Source organism: Cervus canadensis, chromosome 14, assembly GCF_019320065.1.
Source record: "Cervus canadensis isolate Bull #8, Minnesota chromosome 14, ASM1932006v1, whole genome shotgun sequence".
NCBI lineage: Eukaryota > Metazoa > Chordata > Mammalia > Artiodactyla > Cervidae > Cervus > Cervus canadensis.
In genome coordinates, this window is record NC_057399.1 from 19,912,042 (window position 1) to 19,929,609 (window position 17,568).

At 43.2% G+C, this 17,568-nt stretch overlaps 1 protein-coding gene and 1 pseudogene across 1 annotated transcript in view; one reads left to right on the plus strand and one right to left on the minus strand.

Annotated features, from left to right (window-relative positions):
• The first annotated feature begins 1,519 nt into the window (after nucleotides 1-1,519).
• Nucleotides 1,520-17,568, plus strand: part of PRUNE2 (prune homolog 2 with BCH domain) — a 275,745-nt gene continuing 259,696 nt past the window's right edge. The window contains 1 exon segment of the mRNA XM_043486578.1: nucleotides 1,520-1,780. Within this exon segment, the coding sequence (XP_043342513.1) occupies nucleotides 1,745-1,780 (36 nt within the window). The 5' untranslated portion in view covers nucleotides 1,520-1,744.
• Nucleotides 9,276-10,058, minus strand: LOC122452761 (annotated as a pseudogene).

The following is a 17,568-nucleotide window of genomic DNA, read 5'->3' on the forward strand; positions in this document are numbered from 1 at the left end:
TTAGGGATACATCAATGAATGAGATAGGCAATGTCCTTGTTCTCATAGAACTCACAGCCTGGTGGAGAACAGACAAATAATCAGGCAATTTATAGTATAGCAGGCATTGTAGGTTACTGGGAGAGAACATGAAAGGGGCAACTGACTCAGTATGGGGGTGGAAAGGGAGAAGTAGATCAGAGGAGGCTTCCTGGAGGAAGATAACTTCTAAGCAGCATCAGCAAATCCTGGGAGATAGTTAAGAATGGAAATTCTCAGGCCCTTTAAACAGACCTATGAAGCCTGAAATTCTCTGAGTGAGGCACAAAAATCTGTGTTTCAGTACATCTCTGGGTGGTTCAGATACACACTAAAGTTTGGTGTATCAGATGCTCATACCTGGGCTGCATTTAGGAATCCCTTGGAGCATTTTTATACCAGACTGATGCAGTCTCCCTGCTCTTAGAGCAACTGATTCTATTGGTCTGGAATATAGCCTGGGAAGCAGTATTTTTTTTTCAAGCCCTGGGTGATATTAATGTGATTTTGAAGTGTAGTCAGTGTCGAGGTCACTCCTCTAAGCTGGCAGCTGAAGCAGGAGTTAGCCCGGCCGTGGGGCTGGTGGGAGGGCAGGAAGGGCATTACAGGCAGGTGGGCCAAAGCCCAGGTATATGTGGACCCCTGATAAGGCAGGCTAGAGAGTCCACATGACATATCCTGTGGCTTAAAATAAGGTTCATGGCTGTGAGTTTAAGTGTTTATTGCAGTACTTCTTAAACTTTAATGTACAGAGAAACGATCAGAAGATCTTGTACAAACACAGACCCTTATGCAGGAAGGAGGTTCTGTCGCCCTCAGTGTTTCTGAGCAAACATGTCAGAGTGGATGGGGACTGCGGCTGCAGAAGGATATATGTATCCGTAGCCCCAGGGCCAACATAAGGGTACCCAATTAGGGTGAACTGCAGGGGTCTGTTGCTGGGCAGGTATGTTTTGAGAGCAAGGAGGAAAGATGCAACCTACCACAACCTCCTAGCCTGCTCTCCCTATTATTTTCCATCAAGGTCGTACTGCTTCTAGCTGAGCAGTAACCCCTCCACCCCACAATCTAGCTGAGTGTGTCCCCTGGCCAGGCCAGCAGAGCCGGCTCCGTAAGTGGCCACTGGAGCTCTCTGTAACTTGCCAGCCAGCCAAGAAGGCGCTGGCCGAGGAGGGGAGTTCTCTGGGGGCCTCTCTTCCCTCTTTCCACCTCCCCTGGCTGACAGCGGCGTTGCCTGCGGCAGAGCCTCCCTCTGCAGCAGCCCCTTGCACTTGGCTCTGACTTCTGGGCGCTGTCCATGGTTGCAGCATCTTTCGGCGCGCCACGTCAGGAGGCCGCGGCGGGGCCCTGCGATTGGCGGAGGAGCCCCTCGCCATCCGCCAACACGCCCGCCCCCGCGCCCCAGCCCCGGAGCTCCGGCCCCACAGGCGCGTGCCAGCCCGCGTGCCAGGCGCGCCCTGGGGCTCCCGGGCGTCACACCCACTTTCCTTATTAGGGGAGAGTCGGGCGCTCCGAGCGGGCGGCGGGGCTCGGGGTGGGGTGGGGAGCCCTGGGAGGCGACAGCCGAGAGCTCAGCCACAACCTCAGCCGCCTCCGAGCGGTAGGAGGGAGCAGCCGGTCGCTGCGTCCCGGGCGGCCACTTTCCGGGGACCCGGCTCCTCTCGCCCGGGAGGAGATAATCCTCTGCGCCCTCCGGGTATCTCCGGTCCATACCTTTCTCAACAACATGGAAGAATTTTTGCAGCGCGCCAAGTCTAAATTGGTAAGTTGAGGGAGCAAAAAGCTGTGTGCGTTGGTTCTCGCGCGCGCGCGCGTTGATGGGTGGGCATTACGGCAGAGGAGGAAGAAACAACTTTGCCAGTTAGTTGTCAGGGAGTGCGGGCTGTCCTCTGGAAAGAATCTCTGCGACTCTGGGGCTTAACGCCAGGCAGTCTGTCTCCATAATCCGCGCCCCAGAGCCAAAGCGCCGGCTGCGGTGGTGGTGACCTGGTCGAAGTTGGGCGCTGTGTATCCAGCTTGTAGTTGGAGAGACGCAGATCCAGCCAAATCTACAGTTTGCCCCTGCAGGCTAGAGGATAAATGGGTGTGGTGTTCCTTGCGATAAAAGAGCCCAGACTTCTGCAGATGCAGTACGCTTAAGTGTAAAAGGAAAAGAAGCTGTACTTTAGCTGGAGGGGATGACAAAACCTAAATAAGGAAGTGGTAATGCCGACCTAGAGGAATGTGTGAGAATAGCAATTTACCCGAACGTCGCTTACATGGGGCTTGCTCCTTCCTGGGAGGGAGTCAGGGGTATTCTAGCGTGAATCGAGTGTCTCTGGGCCCTATTCAGATCTGTCTCTTGTGGCAGAGGCAGAAGGGGAAAACCTCAGCTGTTGCTGTTGCTTTGGGGTTTGCCAGATTATCTTTCTCCTGGAAGCAGACCAGCTTGTGGCGGACTCCGTTTTACTGTACTGCTGTCCAAACAGTGAGGGTAGTTTCTCACTGTGTATATTGACAGTTGCTATACATTGTGGAACAACAGATTCTAGCAGTTTCCTGATTCCAAATTGTTTTGGCTCTCCAGCATTGCTGTAATGAGCATAATGGAAATGTTTCTCTTTTGGCACTTAACAAAAAAGCTTTTGCCCATTTGGAAGCAATATCTTTAATGAACACTTAAAGCACCTTTTACAGGCCTGGCATAGGAGGAATTGCATAATTTATTTTGCCTTTAACCTTTAAACCTTCATAAAAGCCAAAATACAAAGTCTGCATTAAGATGACGTCTTAACCACAAGGCACGGTATTTGCAGGGATTTTTTTCTGTAACTCATTTACCCTTGCACAACAAAGGGAGTGGAGACGAATGTGTGATTCTTACAGAGATTTAACTGTAAGTATCCTTTAAAAGATTATTAAAGTTGATTCTTGCAGAGGTTTAACTGTAAGTATCCTTTAAGAGGCCTTTAAAGTTGACTAATGCTAATACAAATACTTTGTTTTCTACCTTAAGCCTCCCAGAGAGTTGATAATCTGTGGGGATTTCAGAATTGAGGAGGTTTGCGATTGTTTCTGTGTTTACTGCTGACCCTCTTATAGGTTTACTTGAGCACATGAAGGAAAAAACTGAAATACTTGCATTTCTTTTTTTCTTTTTTGCATTTCTGATAGCATAACTCTGCTCTTTGTTCTTTTTCTAACATTGAGTGAGAAATGATCAAAAAAGACCAATTTTGGCAACTTACTCATTTTTTTCATGGATTGAAAAAAATGGTGATCAACCATCACGCAGTTGTAAACTGCACCTGTGTTCCACTCCTGTAACATTTATTTTAATAATAAACATTTAGATTGTGGGGTCTGATGTGAGCAAGAGGTTTGTCTCATTTCTGAAGAGCAATTGCTGAGGTGAAAAATTCCCTGTTTCAGATTAATTAGGTAGAAGGCATGCTTAAGTTTATTTACTGAGTCCTTTCATTAGAGGAACAGTTGCTCTTCATCATTAAAAAAAATGACAGGAAAAAGAAGTGATTGTTTGTAATACTATTCCCAGTTTCCTGCTTTAGCTGGAAGAATAATTACTGCTAATTGTATCTTTTTTCTTGTAATACGCTTTTTGTTAGCAATCACAAGTAGCCTTTCATCTTTAGCCATAGTAAAGGTGGTTTGGTCACTTTTAATGTCACATTTCCCCTGACAAATTATATTTTCTAGGTGAAAAAAAAATTTTACTTAATATACAACATTCAACTATAGTAGTAGGTAAACCTTTTACTTTAGAGGATATATATATACACTCAGTCTTTGTTTAGGAGAAAAAAATAAAGTCAGTAATTATGGCGTTCATTTGTGAGAGGTTTATTCACAATAGAATGGTAGGGTTTTTAAAAATTAGGTTAATCCTTTGGGAAACACTTTAGGGAGAAGAAAATTATCATACTGGTTCTCACCTAGACTTTATTAGACCAGAACTAGATTGAATTTAGGTGTTATCCTTAAGTCATTTTCCATCAGAAGTTGATATAGATTTATCTTTATGAAGCCTAAAAAAATGTCTAATGGGCAGGGATTATTTCCTACCTGACTTCTTTCTTTGATATTCTATACATATGATATATATCTTTTAATGATTTGAAATAACCGATTCCCTTTCAAAGTCTTAATGTTACCAAACCAAACTTGGGTTGGCTTGCCTGCACTCGGTAAAGCCAATCTACTGACACTGGGTTATGGTACAAGAAAATGCAATGTTTATTTCAGGTTCCAAACAAGGAGTCCAGTATTTAGTACTCAAAAGGCCTGAACTCCCCAATAACTTTTAGGGAAAGGTTTTAAAAGTCATGGTGAGGGACAGGGGTGTTGTGGGGTACATGATCAACTCATGAGCATTCTTCTGATTGGTTGGTGATGAGGTAATTGGGATCTCACCAGTTTCAGAGCTTTTCTGGTTCCAACCACTCTGGGACTTATGTGCTTGTAGGCAGCATATAGTTAACTTCTACCTGATGGGAGTTTCAGTGTCTGAAAAACAGCTCAAAGTATATAGCTCAGAATATTATCTATAACTCTTAAGAAGGAACTAAAGGTCCTTGACTTTTTTTTTTTTTCCAGTGGGTTTTGTCATACATTGATATGAATCAGCCATGGATTTACATGTATTCCCAATCCCGATTCCTTGACTTTTTTTAATGGCTAAATTCTTATTATTTTGTCTTGTTTGTTTTTCTTTCTTTCTGCATTTTTTTTCACTTCTCTGATTAAATTTATTCTTTGGAATTCAAGGAAGGCCTAGGAGGCTAAAGTTTTTCTACAGAGGCAGATGGAGAACATGGGCGGGGGAGGAGTCTGTTTCAGGTTGGCCCTGCTGGAGGGTCTTGTTCTGTTACATGAACATAACCTCTTCATCACTGGAGCTAGCTAATTTCAAAGACCAAAGAAATTTTAAATTGTAAAATGGAATTACTCTTAGCCATAGATAAAATCTCCAATAACCAAACCTTTGGAGAAATTGTTTGTATGCCCTTTCTTCTGACTAGGAGCATTTATTATTCATCTGTCATTGTGAGGAGAGCTCTGCTGTTCTAGGCCAGGCCCTTGGGTGGAGCAGAAAGCTTTGAAGTAGAAGGAAGGTGTTTCATTTTTAATCAGGTAGCTCGAAGCTTATTTCTGTTCAAATTGGGAGAGTGGTCTCCTAGTTCTTTTTTCACCTCAGTTCTGCTAGTCCTCAAACTGAGGCAGATTCAGTTACTTAATCCCATCAGACTTTTCCTTAAATTTCCCCTTCGGATACTTCCCCTTCATTCGTGAGAATATGTGGCATTTATGAGAAATGTCAAAAGTAAACCTCAAGTGTGGTCTAAGAGGGATCACCCTCTTCTGGACCTCAAATGCTTCTCAGGGGGCCTGCCTCCCGCCTGGTAAGAACAGGCTTGGGTACCTGCAGTTTCTCTGTAAAACACCTTAGCTGAAGGCGGAGGACAGCAAGGGAAATACTCACTCCTTCCAAGCACAGTCTCTAGAAGTGGTGCCTTCCTGACAACTAGGGAACTGATTCAGTTATTTTTAAAACAATCAAGACAATAGAATAAACACCAGGAGAGCAAGACCCACCAAGGCAATAGGGATGGAAATCAAAGAATGATGCTTGTTACCTGGGTTCCCTTCCCCTTATGAGAACCCAATTCTGTTTCTTTTTCTTTTTTTTTAAAACTAGTATTTATTTTATTATACAGGAGGGTGACTATATCTTCCTGTTTTTACTGACCACTTAGAATTTTTTCCCAGTCTATTGAGAATTGTTTTGCAAAGCAAAAGATGATTGTTTTGCAGAGAATTAGTTTTCAAAGTGATCCTTCTGTTGCCATGGTTTATTCCTTTCTAAGTTTTGGTCATCACAGATCAGTCTGAACAAGTCATTTCTAAGGGATAACCACACATAAGTAACCCTTATTTTGAAAAAGTCATTATTTGATCCTGATCTAAATACTCACTGCTCAAACTAGAAATAAGAGCAAAAACAAGTTTTCTCTTCTCCTGCCAGTGTCCACTTGACTTTTCCACCTGCTCATTCTGAGCTGAAATAGGGACAGAGATCAAATCCCATAGAGCCAGATCTATCCTTAAATTTTAGCTGTACTTTCCATTTTCAGTTATACCATTTCTGTAGTGGTGTCTTAGTCATTCTCAGACTCTTTCTGTGGTAAGAGAAATTGAAGATGGGGAGGGAACGAGGGCTTTGAGCCCTAGCCTGTGATTTGGCAAATGTCCTCCAATGTCATAGTGGTTAGCTCAAAAAAGTGTTCAGGCCAAGACAGCTTTATGATGTCAGTTAATGGTCCAAGTTCCCATGAACTTTGGAGAAAAAGAGGAGCTAAATGAGGAATGAGACCCCTGGAATTCTGAATGGCAGGAAGCCAGGGTCTCTACACGGGGCAGTCTGGCCGCTGAGCCTCTCCCACTGCCAGACTGCACCAGCTGATACAAGTCAAGAGGTGCTCAGGGCTGGGGGTCGCTGCAGCCCTTTGCCCCCAGAGCTGGGTCATGAGCCAGCATTGGGGGAAGTGTCAGCTGCCAGCAGAAGGAATACAGGGCACATCAATATCCCAGGAATGCTGTGGGGAGAGGGTCACTGTCACCACCAGAGTCTGGGGAATGCATCTGCCTTCGAGCAGTGCAGGCTGCAGATGAAGGGCTCGTTTCTGCAGTGGGAACTGGTCCATATGTGGACTTCTGTAGTAGAAAAATCCTGGGTGACCTTAAATGTCAACTGACACTCTGCTATGTGGCATAGGGACAAGGAAGCACATTCAAAACTCCAAGGGACCAACCACATCAGAGTTGATAGAGGAGATGAGCTTTCAAAAAAAAGAAAAACACTGCAGTGTGTCTGCAGAGGAATCATCTTGATTGGAAATTGAGAAATATATCCTTCCTGACTTCCTTTATAGAAACAAGGTCATATGTATCAATAAAGAGCATCTTTAAAATGAATGTTCTATACCTTTTAAAGAGCCACGGTGGTAAGACTGAGGAGGATGGAGATGCTGGTAGAGCAGTTTCATTTAGAAAGCTGAGCTCATTCTGATCACAGACTGCAGGATCAGCTCCCTCGCCATCATAAGTCAGGGCTGGCGCACTTGAGACTGTGCCTCTTGTCAGAGCATTCCCGAGCAAGAAACTCAGGAATCCAAAGCACTTCTGCGAATGTGGTGTCACTGCCTTAGGGGCTGATGAGAAAAGAGCCCTTGATTGCTTTAGTCCTAGAGTCAGCTCCATTTCTCACTGCCTGAACTTTTAAATTGGAGAGCTGTGGTTTGTCCTGGCCCCTGGGCCAGAGAACGAGACTTTTTCAGGGTAAATCACAGAGTGGATTGGTCTTCCTCAAAGATAAAGAATTGGTGACTGCTCTTCGGACAGCATCTCGGGCCTGAGAAGATGCAATCAGGTGAGCAAGGACACTCTTTAATCAGAAATTTGGGGAATATTTTATAACTAGATAAAAAAAGTGACAGCTTTTATATAACTTGTTTGTTTCTCTGTAGCATTAATTTGGGCAGATATTAGCAATGTTTTAGATTTGGTATATCCCTCTGGGGAGCTCTTGTATGCAATAGCAGTCTAATGATGGACGGGTCACTCTTCCCTTACATCTCCTTCTCCCTAGGGTACTAGATGAGCAGAGAAAAGGGTGAGGGGTAAACACCTGGGTCTAAATGAAGGTTGCAAAAGAGGAAAGAAGCTCTGGGATCAGAGAGGTCAAGTGCATGGTGTTGCCTTGGTCACTGATTCTTTTTGAACCCTAGAGTCATGGAGCTTGGAGTCTTTCTTTGAAAAGAAACTGGGGAGGGGCAGGGCTGATGTATTCAGGAGGCAGCATCCACAGGAACTTTGCTATGACTAGTGTCCTCTGGGTTTGTGCAGCATGCAATCACACATTGCATTATGATTGTAATTGTAATATTATAATATTACATTTGTGCACATTGTAATTATGCACAATCACACATGGCCGCCCTGCCACGGGTCCCAGAGTAACCTACTCAAAGTCTCTGGCATTGTTCCAAATCCATTTCTATCTGAGCTCTGTGGCTTTGGGCTTTGGTTTCTAAGGAAAAGTCATCTTTCTTCTTAAGAGCTCTTAGGAGGCTAATTGGGCACTAGATCGCCCTGAAAAATTAGATCCATAAAGTTTGGGTCAGAAAAACTAAGCTGATGTTACAGCTTTGGGTTTTTAATCTGAAAAATGAGATAATGATACCAACTTTGCAGCCTTGTCAGAAAGCCAAAATAATGTACCTACAGCCCTCGGCACAGAGCTTGAAACAATGGCTACTTCTGTCCCTTTGCCTCCAAGGTGTCCTTTCCTGCAGCTCCTTGTCTCAGTGAATGGCATCAGTATTCATCTGGTTTCTCCAATTGGGCACTTCCTTTTCCTCTATCCCTTCCCCACCCACTGTATCTCAGACATCCAGATGACTCCAATGGCCAGCTAGCCAGTTGATCCCCTGCAGACCACTCTCCTTCCCACTGCTGCCAGCCATTGTGAAAGTGTCTTTTATTTCTGTCACATCACTCCCTTAAATCCTTCTTATCACTTCCCATTGCTCTTGGGAGAACAGAAAACTCTCTTACCCTGACCCTAGGATCTGACTCATCTGCTGCCCAGCTTCTGCTGGCTCCTTCTCCTAGTTTAAATAACCCCTACCTCTTCTTCAGATCAGGGGAAGATGAAGGGAAAACTTTGCTGAATGACCCCTTTCTACCCAACCTCCCAGTTCATGAGTCTAAGTCAAGGTTTTGGGTGATGTTTTTAGATAATTTATCTCAGCTTGATATTATATCTCTATTGGGCATGTTGGTTTGATTAATGAGAGTAGGGACCAAGGTCTCTCTGTATGTATTTGCTCCAGAGACTTGTACTCCAGAACCTGGTGCAGTGCCTGAAGCTAAGTAAATGGCTTTTGTTTGTTTGTGAGAGGCTTTTTTTTTTTGGCAATTAATCATTCCTCATTATCTTTAATGAAGCCCTATGTGAGTGCTAAGTTGCTTCAGTCATGTCCAACTCTTTACGACCCTGTGGACTGTAGCCCACCAGGCTCCTCTGTCCATGGGATTCTCCAGGCAAGAATACTAGAGTGGGTTGACATGCTCCCCTCCAGGGGATCTTCCTGACCCAGGGATTGAATCCATGTCTCTTACATCTCCTCCATTGGCAGATGGATTCTTTACCAATACCACCACCTTGGAAGCCCAATTAAGCCCAAAGACCCTTCCAGTCATGTCTCATAGAGATCATTTGACTCAGTGCTCTTTTTAGCTGCCAATCTCTTGTCTCTCTGTTCAGCAATGGTTAGACAGATACTTTTTTCTCAGAGAAAAGAAATCCATGGTTTGTTGCCTTTGCAATAACAAAAATGTTGGAGAATGGGGAGGCAGAGATGCTGCTGTTGGCGTCTTTCACATGAACCACACCAAGAGGACCAGGTTGTCTCTTTCTGTTGGTGATCGCAGCAGAGATTGTTCAGTTCTTCCCACAGTATCAAACTTGTTGAAATCAGTCATCTTGCCAGATTTGAAATCAATCTCAGTGGAGTCATTCATTTTGAAAGGGAATCGGGACAGTGGATGATATGAGCATCGTGGGTCACCAGATGAGGGATTCTTTTGTGCCACAAAGATCTTTCTTACTTTGCACAAATTGTACTTGGCCCCTTAGGTGTCATTCAGTGAACAACAAAGCCACCCTTGTGTCACAGATCAGACAGAAATTCTCCCCTTTCTTGCCAATGCTGGTGACATCCTTAAAGCGAGCAGGTGGGCTGTATCAATTTGGACCTTGCCATCAGTCTTAGTGAGCCACTGCATGCAGATCTTCTTTACTTCACACCCTGTCAGCGAATACTTAAATCTGTTCCTTAGTAAAAGATGAGGGGAAGATACCCTCTCAGTTTGTGGGGACCAGCTGATGGATGAGGAGCAAACACACTGGTCAGTTTACTCAGCATCGGATGCTTTGGAGCCGCTATAGCCTTCAGGGGCTTCTTGGGACCGTGAGTCATGACTGCAGTGTACTCAGTTGCTCAGTTATGTCCCAATCTTTGAGACCTCATGGACTGTAGCCCATGAGGCTCTTCTGTCCATGGAATTTTCCAGGCAAGAATACTGGAGTGGGTTGCCATTTCTTACTTCGGGGGATCTTCCCGACTCAAGGATCAAATCCTTGTCTCCTGCGTCTTCTGCATTGGCAGGCAGATTCTTTACCACTGAGCGACCAGGGAAGCCCTGAGCCATGACTGTGCTAAGCACAAAAAGGGGGAAATGTTTTTATAATGAATGGAGCCAGAAGATAAAAGGCTTGCAGAACTCATAAGACACTGTAGTGGCCAAAAAATGAATAAATGGATGAGCAGGTGCAGACGTTTAGCGATCTGAATCTGGAGAAGGGCTGGCCATAGTGTATGGGAATTCGGGTTGGTTCACTAGAAGGAGATGAGAAATGTTAAGGTCAAGGAGTGCGATACAGTGATTTTATGTGGTACACACTTTGTACAAAATGTTACTGTAAAATAGTGAGCCTAGTTTTTATGCATGATTGCTTGGAATCTGTAAGAATTGGTGGATTAAAGCATGAATGGATTGGAGAGAGGCAGGGAAGGGCATGGGCACTCTGCAAAACCACACTGGGCATCGGTGGACAGAGTGGAACTATTGGAGCCTTAGATCTTCCACTGTGTGATCCAAAGGGGAAAAATTAGACTCCCCCAATCCCAGCCATTTCACCAAGCTGGCCCAGCTTGTTCTGCTGCTTCTGGGCCAGCACTAATGTCATGAGACTAGCAGGGAAGATTTTTCAGCCCTTGATAGGAAAGTTGAAGGCCTTCCAGACTGGCCTCATCAGTCAAATGATATTAAGACTATTGCAGGTGTGTATGTACTAAGACAATAATAGATCTTTCACCCTCAGTAATAAAAACATGAAAATGATCACGGTGAACAAGACAGCCAGGAAGCCCTATTTACATTTTATAGAAACAGGGATGATTTTAATTTGACTGAAATTTGTCGGCTATCTGTCTTATCCCTAAGAAATATATTTTTCCACTTAATACTCAAAGCAGCCTTGTGAGGTAGCTATTATTTCCCTTTGCAGTTGAAGAAACTGAGGTTCAGGTGGGCAAGAATTTTACCCAAGTTTTCAGGTCAGTAAAGGACAGAGCCAGTGTTTGCTCCCAGGTCATCTGACTCCCATTCCAGGACCCACTCCCACATCTGTGTCTTCTCACCAGATATCCTCGAACATTTCATTCTCTTTAAATAAAATGCAAGCAACCTGGCAGGTTTATGGGAGGGTTGGGTAGTGAGTTCACTTTGACCCAGAGAGGTTCATTTCTCTGTTTTTGACTATTTTATATTAAAATATCCTTGGATAATTGACTCATCAATCAATATCATTGAGAACCTGCTATGAGAAAGTTATGGTGTGGGACGATCTATGATTTGGTTGAATAAATTGGGAGACTGTTTCACTGTATGCCCAAGTGAAAGAAAAATAAAAGACAGATAAACTACTTGGAAGATAGGGTCTGTGACTAGCTTTTACAGTGACTAGAAATATTGTGGGTATTTAGTGAATTTTTGATAATGAGAATGGCTTTTTAAAAAAGTTAGAAGTTGCCCCTTAGTTTCCATCAAAGTTGTGAGTATAACTTTTGGTTTTCCAGATTCCTTCATTATTTTTTTTTTAACACACAACTGAGTTTTTAATGTCCTACAGTAAGCTTCCTTCTGCTCTTTAGATTTCTTATGTTAAGAATTGATACATGAAAATATGTGCAAGCATTATTTCAATTTAGAAACTTCTTTAGATTTAGTATTATGCATAATATTAAAAGATGCTTGCTCCTTGGAAGAAAAGCTATGACAAACCTAGACAGAGTATTAAAAAGCAGAGACATCACTTTGCTGACAAAGGTCCATGTAGTCAAAGCTCTGGCTTTTCCGACAGTCATGTATGGATGTGCCATAAAGAAGGCTGAGCGCCAAAGAATTGATGCTTTGAAACTGTGGCGTTGGAGAAGACTCTTGAGAGTCCCTTGGACAGCAAGGAGATCAAGTCAGTCAATCCTAAAAATCAAATCAGAAATCAGCCCTGAATATTCATTGGAAGGACTGATGCTGAAGCTGAAGCTCCAATACTTTGGCCACCCGATGGGAAGAGCTGACTAGTTGGAAAAGACCCTGATGTTGAGAAAGATTGAGGACAGGAGAAGGGGGTGACAGAGCATGAGATGGTTGAATGGCATCACCGACTCAATGGACATGAGTTTGAGCAAACTTCAGGAGATAGTGAAGGACAGGGAAGCCTGGCGTGCTGCAGTCCATGGGGTCACAAAGAGTTGGACATGACTGAGTGAGCAACAACGACAACAATATAGTGAAGTTCTCAAAACTGAATTTTTAGCCAAAACTTTTCTCTCTGTACTTTTATCATTACCATTTTATTTATGAATAATGTACAATTAAATGTGAGCTCCAGTTCAAATCCCAGATTCTGAATATAGTCAAAGGAATTCTTTTAAACTCACTATTAACAATAATTTCCATATGATTGCTAAACATATTCATGTACATTATCTTTTTAATTGGAGTGTAGTTGATTCACAGACATTCACAACTTAGCGTTGTGTTCGTTTCAGGTGTATAGCATAGTGATTCAGTTTCATAGATATGTATATATATATTCTTTTTCAGATTCTTTTCCCTTATTGGTTATCAAAAATTATTGAGTATAGTTCCCTGTGCTATACAGTAGGTCCTTGCTGGTTATCTATTTTATATATAGTGGTGTATATATGTTAATCCCAAACTCCTTATTTGTTTTTCCCCTCCTTTCACCTTTGGTCACCCCAAGTTTGTTTTCCATATCTATGGATTTATTTCTGATTTGTAAATAAGTTTATTTGTACATTTTCCCCCCTTCATTATTGTCACTCTCTTGCTGGAGACAGAAAAGTTGAGTTTGACTGAGTGAGTGAGTGTAGATAGAGTGAGCACAGCCTGGATGGCACAACTGGCAAGAAGAGCTGAGGTTAGGAGTCAAGATTTCTGCTATTTGCTTCACATCTGCTCTCCAGACTGCCAGCTTAGCAATGGTGCAGAAGACTACTGGTTTTACGAGGGACACCCACATTGGAAGTAAAGGAGAAGAAGGAGAAAGGAAAGAAGAAAGGTGGGGATGGAATTGGGAGGAAAGTAGGAGAAAAGCAAAGAAAACCAGGGTTCGAGGGGAGGAAAGTTTGAAAAGTGGTGAGACATAGAAGAAAATCTTTCCAAAAGCTCAGGATGAATGATCTGCAAGAGTAAGAGCTCATGTGTCTGGAGTTCAAAGTTTCCAGAAAACTGAAAATTACACAAAGGCAGCCTTCCTTCAGACAACTGCCATTGAACACTAAAAAACCTACTTGGAGAATTAGTTCCTTTCTCACAAGAAAATCCCCTAAACTGTCTTTCTGAGCTGATTGGTATGATGATATCTGAAAGTCATTCAGAGAATGGTGGGAGCACAACAAAGACTCACAAATGCTGGCACCGATTTTATGTCATCCTCATTACTTAACTTGGGCTTTGACAGGATTTGTTTCTCTGAGCGGGCTGGTGGGAGGAGTTTTAGCCAGAGGTTGCCACTGCTGGTAAGGGGCAATAGGGGAACTGCACAAACAAAACCACAGGCAAACAAACTTCCAAGAAGTGGACCCAGATTCTCAGCAAGTGTCATTCCATCTGATGTGGGGTAAACAGTCCTAAACACCTGCACAGACTCTGGAGGCCATAACATCAATGGCAGAAAGTTCACAACAATGACCTGGAATAATCAAGGAAGAAACATGATTTAAGCTTGGTGTCCTGTTTAAGAGAAGGTGGGGGTAAGTAAGCAATTTCAGAAAAAAATCCAACTCAGATAATTAATGTTAAAAAAAAAATAGAACAGCAGTTGTTACATGGAAGGAAAGCTTCAGTTGTCTGGAAAAGTCCCTTGCATGGCTGAGCTCGTTCTTAAGTGAAGCCAGATGTGTGAAATGTCATGGTTTATAGCAAGTGATCCTGAGTCAGGATGGAGCGTGATGAGGTGCTATAAATGTGAGCCTGATGTGGGGAAGCATAAATAGGCCTGTGGCACATATGAGATGTGAGAAGCCCCACTCTCCACTCCCATTCTGAACCAAGAACTTTACTCTGGTTCTGGGCTCCATAAAGAAGTTGCAGCAATGACCTTGGGCCTGTAAAATAAGATCCCTAAGAACAACTGGAGAGGGAGGGGCTGCCTGCTGATGGATTTTATATTATTTGGAAAGTTTTAATGAAAGATTTTCCCCATTGTAGGACCCATTTCTTTCTTCCAGTTGGAAACAATAGGACTTTAAGAACTAAAGTGGCTTTTTTGGTTTTACAGTATAGGACAGGGAACTATACTCAATATTTTGTAATATTAGGAAAATAATTTGAAAAAAGTTTATATGTAACTGAGTCACTTTGCCATACACCTGAAAATAACACATTATAAATCAACTATACTTCAATAAAAATTAAAAAAATAAAAAAGAATAAGTGGCTTATTTTCAAAGCAGCCCAACAGTCCAATTAGGTCTTTTTTTGCTGTGAACAAATGATCTGTTGGAGCTTCCCAGGTGGCTCAGTGGTAAAGAATCTGCCTGCCAATGTAGGAGACACAGGTTTGATTCTTGATCCAGGAAGATCCCATGTACTGTGCAACAACTAAGATCATTCGCCATGACTATTGAGCCGGTGCTCTAGAGCCCAGGAGCTGCAACTACTGAACCCATGTGCCACAACTACTAAAGCCCCGGTGCCCTAGAGCCCATGCTCTGCAACGAGGGAAGCCACCACAAGGAGAAGCCTTCGCACCCCAAAGAGAGAGCAGCCCCCGCTCACTGCAACTAGAAAAAAGCCTGCATAGTGAGACCCAGCACAGCCATAAATAAAGGCATAAAATTATCTATTGATTGAAGGGTACAAAAGAGAGATGTACATGTTTGCTTCTTGCTCTCCAAAATGGAAAAGAAGGAAGGGCCCCGGGAAGAAGCTCAGCCTGATGGAGGAGCGTTTTGCTTGTCTTGCACTCTTCATACGCATTTTCTCTAGCAAGTGGCCCATGCTGCTGGCCAGACCAGTACCTTTCCTTGAGAGACAGGAGTGTTGTGACAGGTGGGTAGATTAGCTGCCCCCTGCCACTGGTATGTCTGAGAAGGCACGGGCCCAGTTGCTTCTCCAGGATAGCAGCGTCCCCAAGTCCCTCTCCAGGGAGGCTGAGGGCAGGTCGCTCTCTGGCCTCCATCCTCTGTTTTGTTAACACTTTCATCTCTTCTCTGCCCTTAGCAACCTGGTTTGGTTTGCGTGCAGCATCTCCCAGCTGAAACATCAGGTAGAATTCCTCACCCTTCGGCAGCTACCATGTAAGCAGACTCCCAAAGTCATTGACTTTGGGAGGCCTGGATTCTTTCAAAGAAAGGTGGGCAGAATTTTGACCAATCCTTGTGGTCAAAAACCAGTCCTAAGATCAAACCAGTCAATCCTAAAGGAAATCAGTCCTGAATATTCATTGGAAGGACTGATGCTGAAGCTGAAGCTCCAATACTTTGGTCACCTGATGTGAAGAACTGACTCACTGGAAAAGACCCTGATGCTGGGAAAAATTGAGGGCAGGAGGAGAAGGGGATGACAGAGGATGAGATGGTTGGATGGCATCACCGACTCAATGGACATGAGTTTGAGCAAGCTCCAGGAGTTGGTGATGGACAGGGAGGCCTGGTGTGCTGCAGTCCATGGGGTCACAGAGAGTCAGACGTGACTGAGTGACTGAACTGAACTGACTGTGGTTTAATATAATACAAACTTCACTTTCAATTTTTACCATGATCATCGGGATAACTTTTTCTTTCTTTTTAGATTGTAGGCAAATTGAAAACATGGTCTTAGGAAATGTATACAGGTCATGTATAAAGTCTTGGTCACTCAGCTGGTATCTGACTCTTGGTGACCCCATAGACTGTGGCCCACCAGGCTCCTCTGTCCATGAATCTCCCAGGTAAGTATACTGAAGTGGGTTGCCATTTCCTTCTCCAGGGGATCTTCCTAACTCAGGAATCAAACTCGAGTCTCCTGCTTGGCAGGTGGATTCTTTTCTCTGAGCCACCAGGGAACAGGTCGTAGAAAAAGATAAACCAGAGGGAGAATTTTATCCTGTAGCTGAATTTTTGTGAATCTGACATAAAGCCATGCAGAAAGCAGAGCAACCTCATTGGTGTGCAACTCGTCATGAGCTTGTCACTTCACTGCTTACCCTTGGACATCGGCCTGAAGCTCCATCACTCTTTTTTCCAGTCTCCAAAAAATCCAGACATAAACTCACTGTGCTGGATGCAGATCAAAATGCCATTCCAGAACTGGCTTTTAAAACATTTTGAAAAGTTCATTAGCTCTCCATAGTGTTATATCACTTTGAGCCTTATGATGGGGAAATGTATTTCTCACATCTATGGGATTATTCCATGCCAAAATAGCCTGCTGACCAAGCATGACATGGCTGTAAAAATCAGTTCACACACACACAGGGTTTCATAGACTGCCATTTAAATAGACTGCTCTGATGTATCTCATAAACATGGAGTCATGCTTCTGACTACTGGCCTCTTCATTGGACTTTTGCTCTCAGAAAGATTTATATGCATCCACCCTGATTGCTGTGTTACACTGGACACACCTTGGCCCATCACTTCTGGGAGTGCTGTGGGAACAGGCACTGAGATTCTGTGTGTTTAAACACAGCATTCTGTAGCTGTAAACTTTTATTAGTGATTTCTTGGTTTGACACTGTGGGTTATTTTAATCACAGACCTTTACATTTGAGACTATGATACAAGGATAGATCCTTAACATTGAAATAGGTGACTTTAGACTGTCTATTTTAACCTCCTAGTATTATGTTTTAGTCTTTGTTTACTTATAAAATTATAAACATTAAAGCAAATTTGGGAAATGGAGGAAAGCTGAAAATGAACTGTAAACAATAGAAAAAAGCCTAAAAATGACTCATTTTCATTGGAGCATGGCTATTGGCAATATTATGGCAAGGAGTTTTCTTATTCTTTCCTGCCTGCATGTAGGATTAAAATAGGATATTAATACATTTTGGACTTCCCTAGTGGCTCAGCAGTAAAGAAGGTAAAGAATCGCGCCCTCCACCATCAACGCGGGAGACACAGGTTGGATCCCTGGGTCGGAAAGATCCCCTGGAGAAGGAAATGGCAACCGACTCCAGTATTCTTGCCTGGGAATTTCCATGGACAAAGGAGCCTGGTGGGCTACAGTCCATGGGGTCATAAAAGAGTCGGTTATGACTTAGCCCATTCATACATTTGGGTACCTTGATTTTTATTTTACTTAACATAGTTTATTAAATATTTCCCTATGTAATAACATAGCATTCTGAGTCAACATTTTAAATGATAGCATATATTTTTGTAAAAAAAAGATATACTGTGGTTAAACATT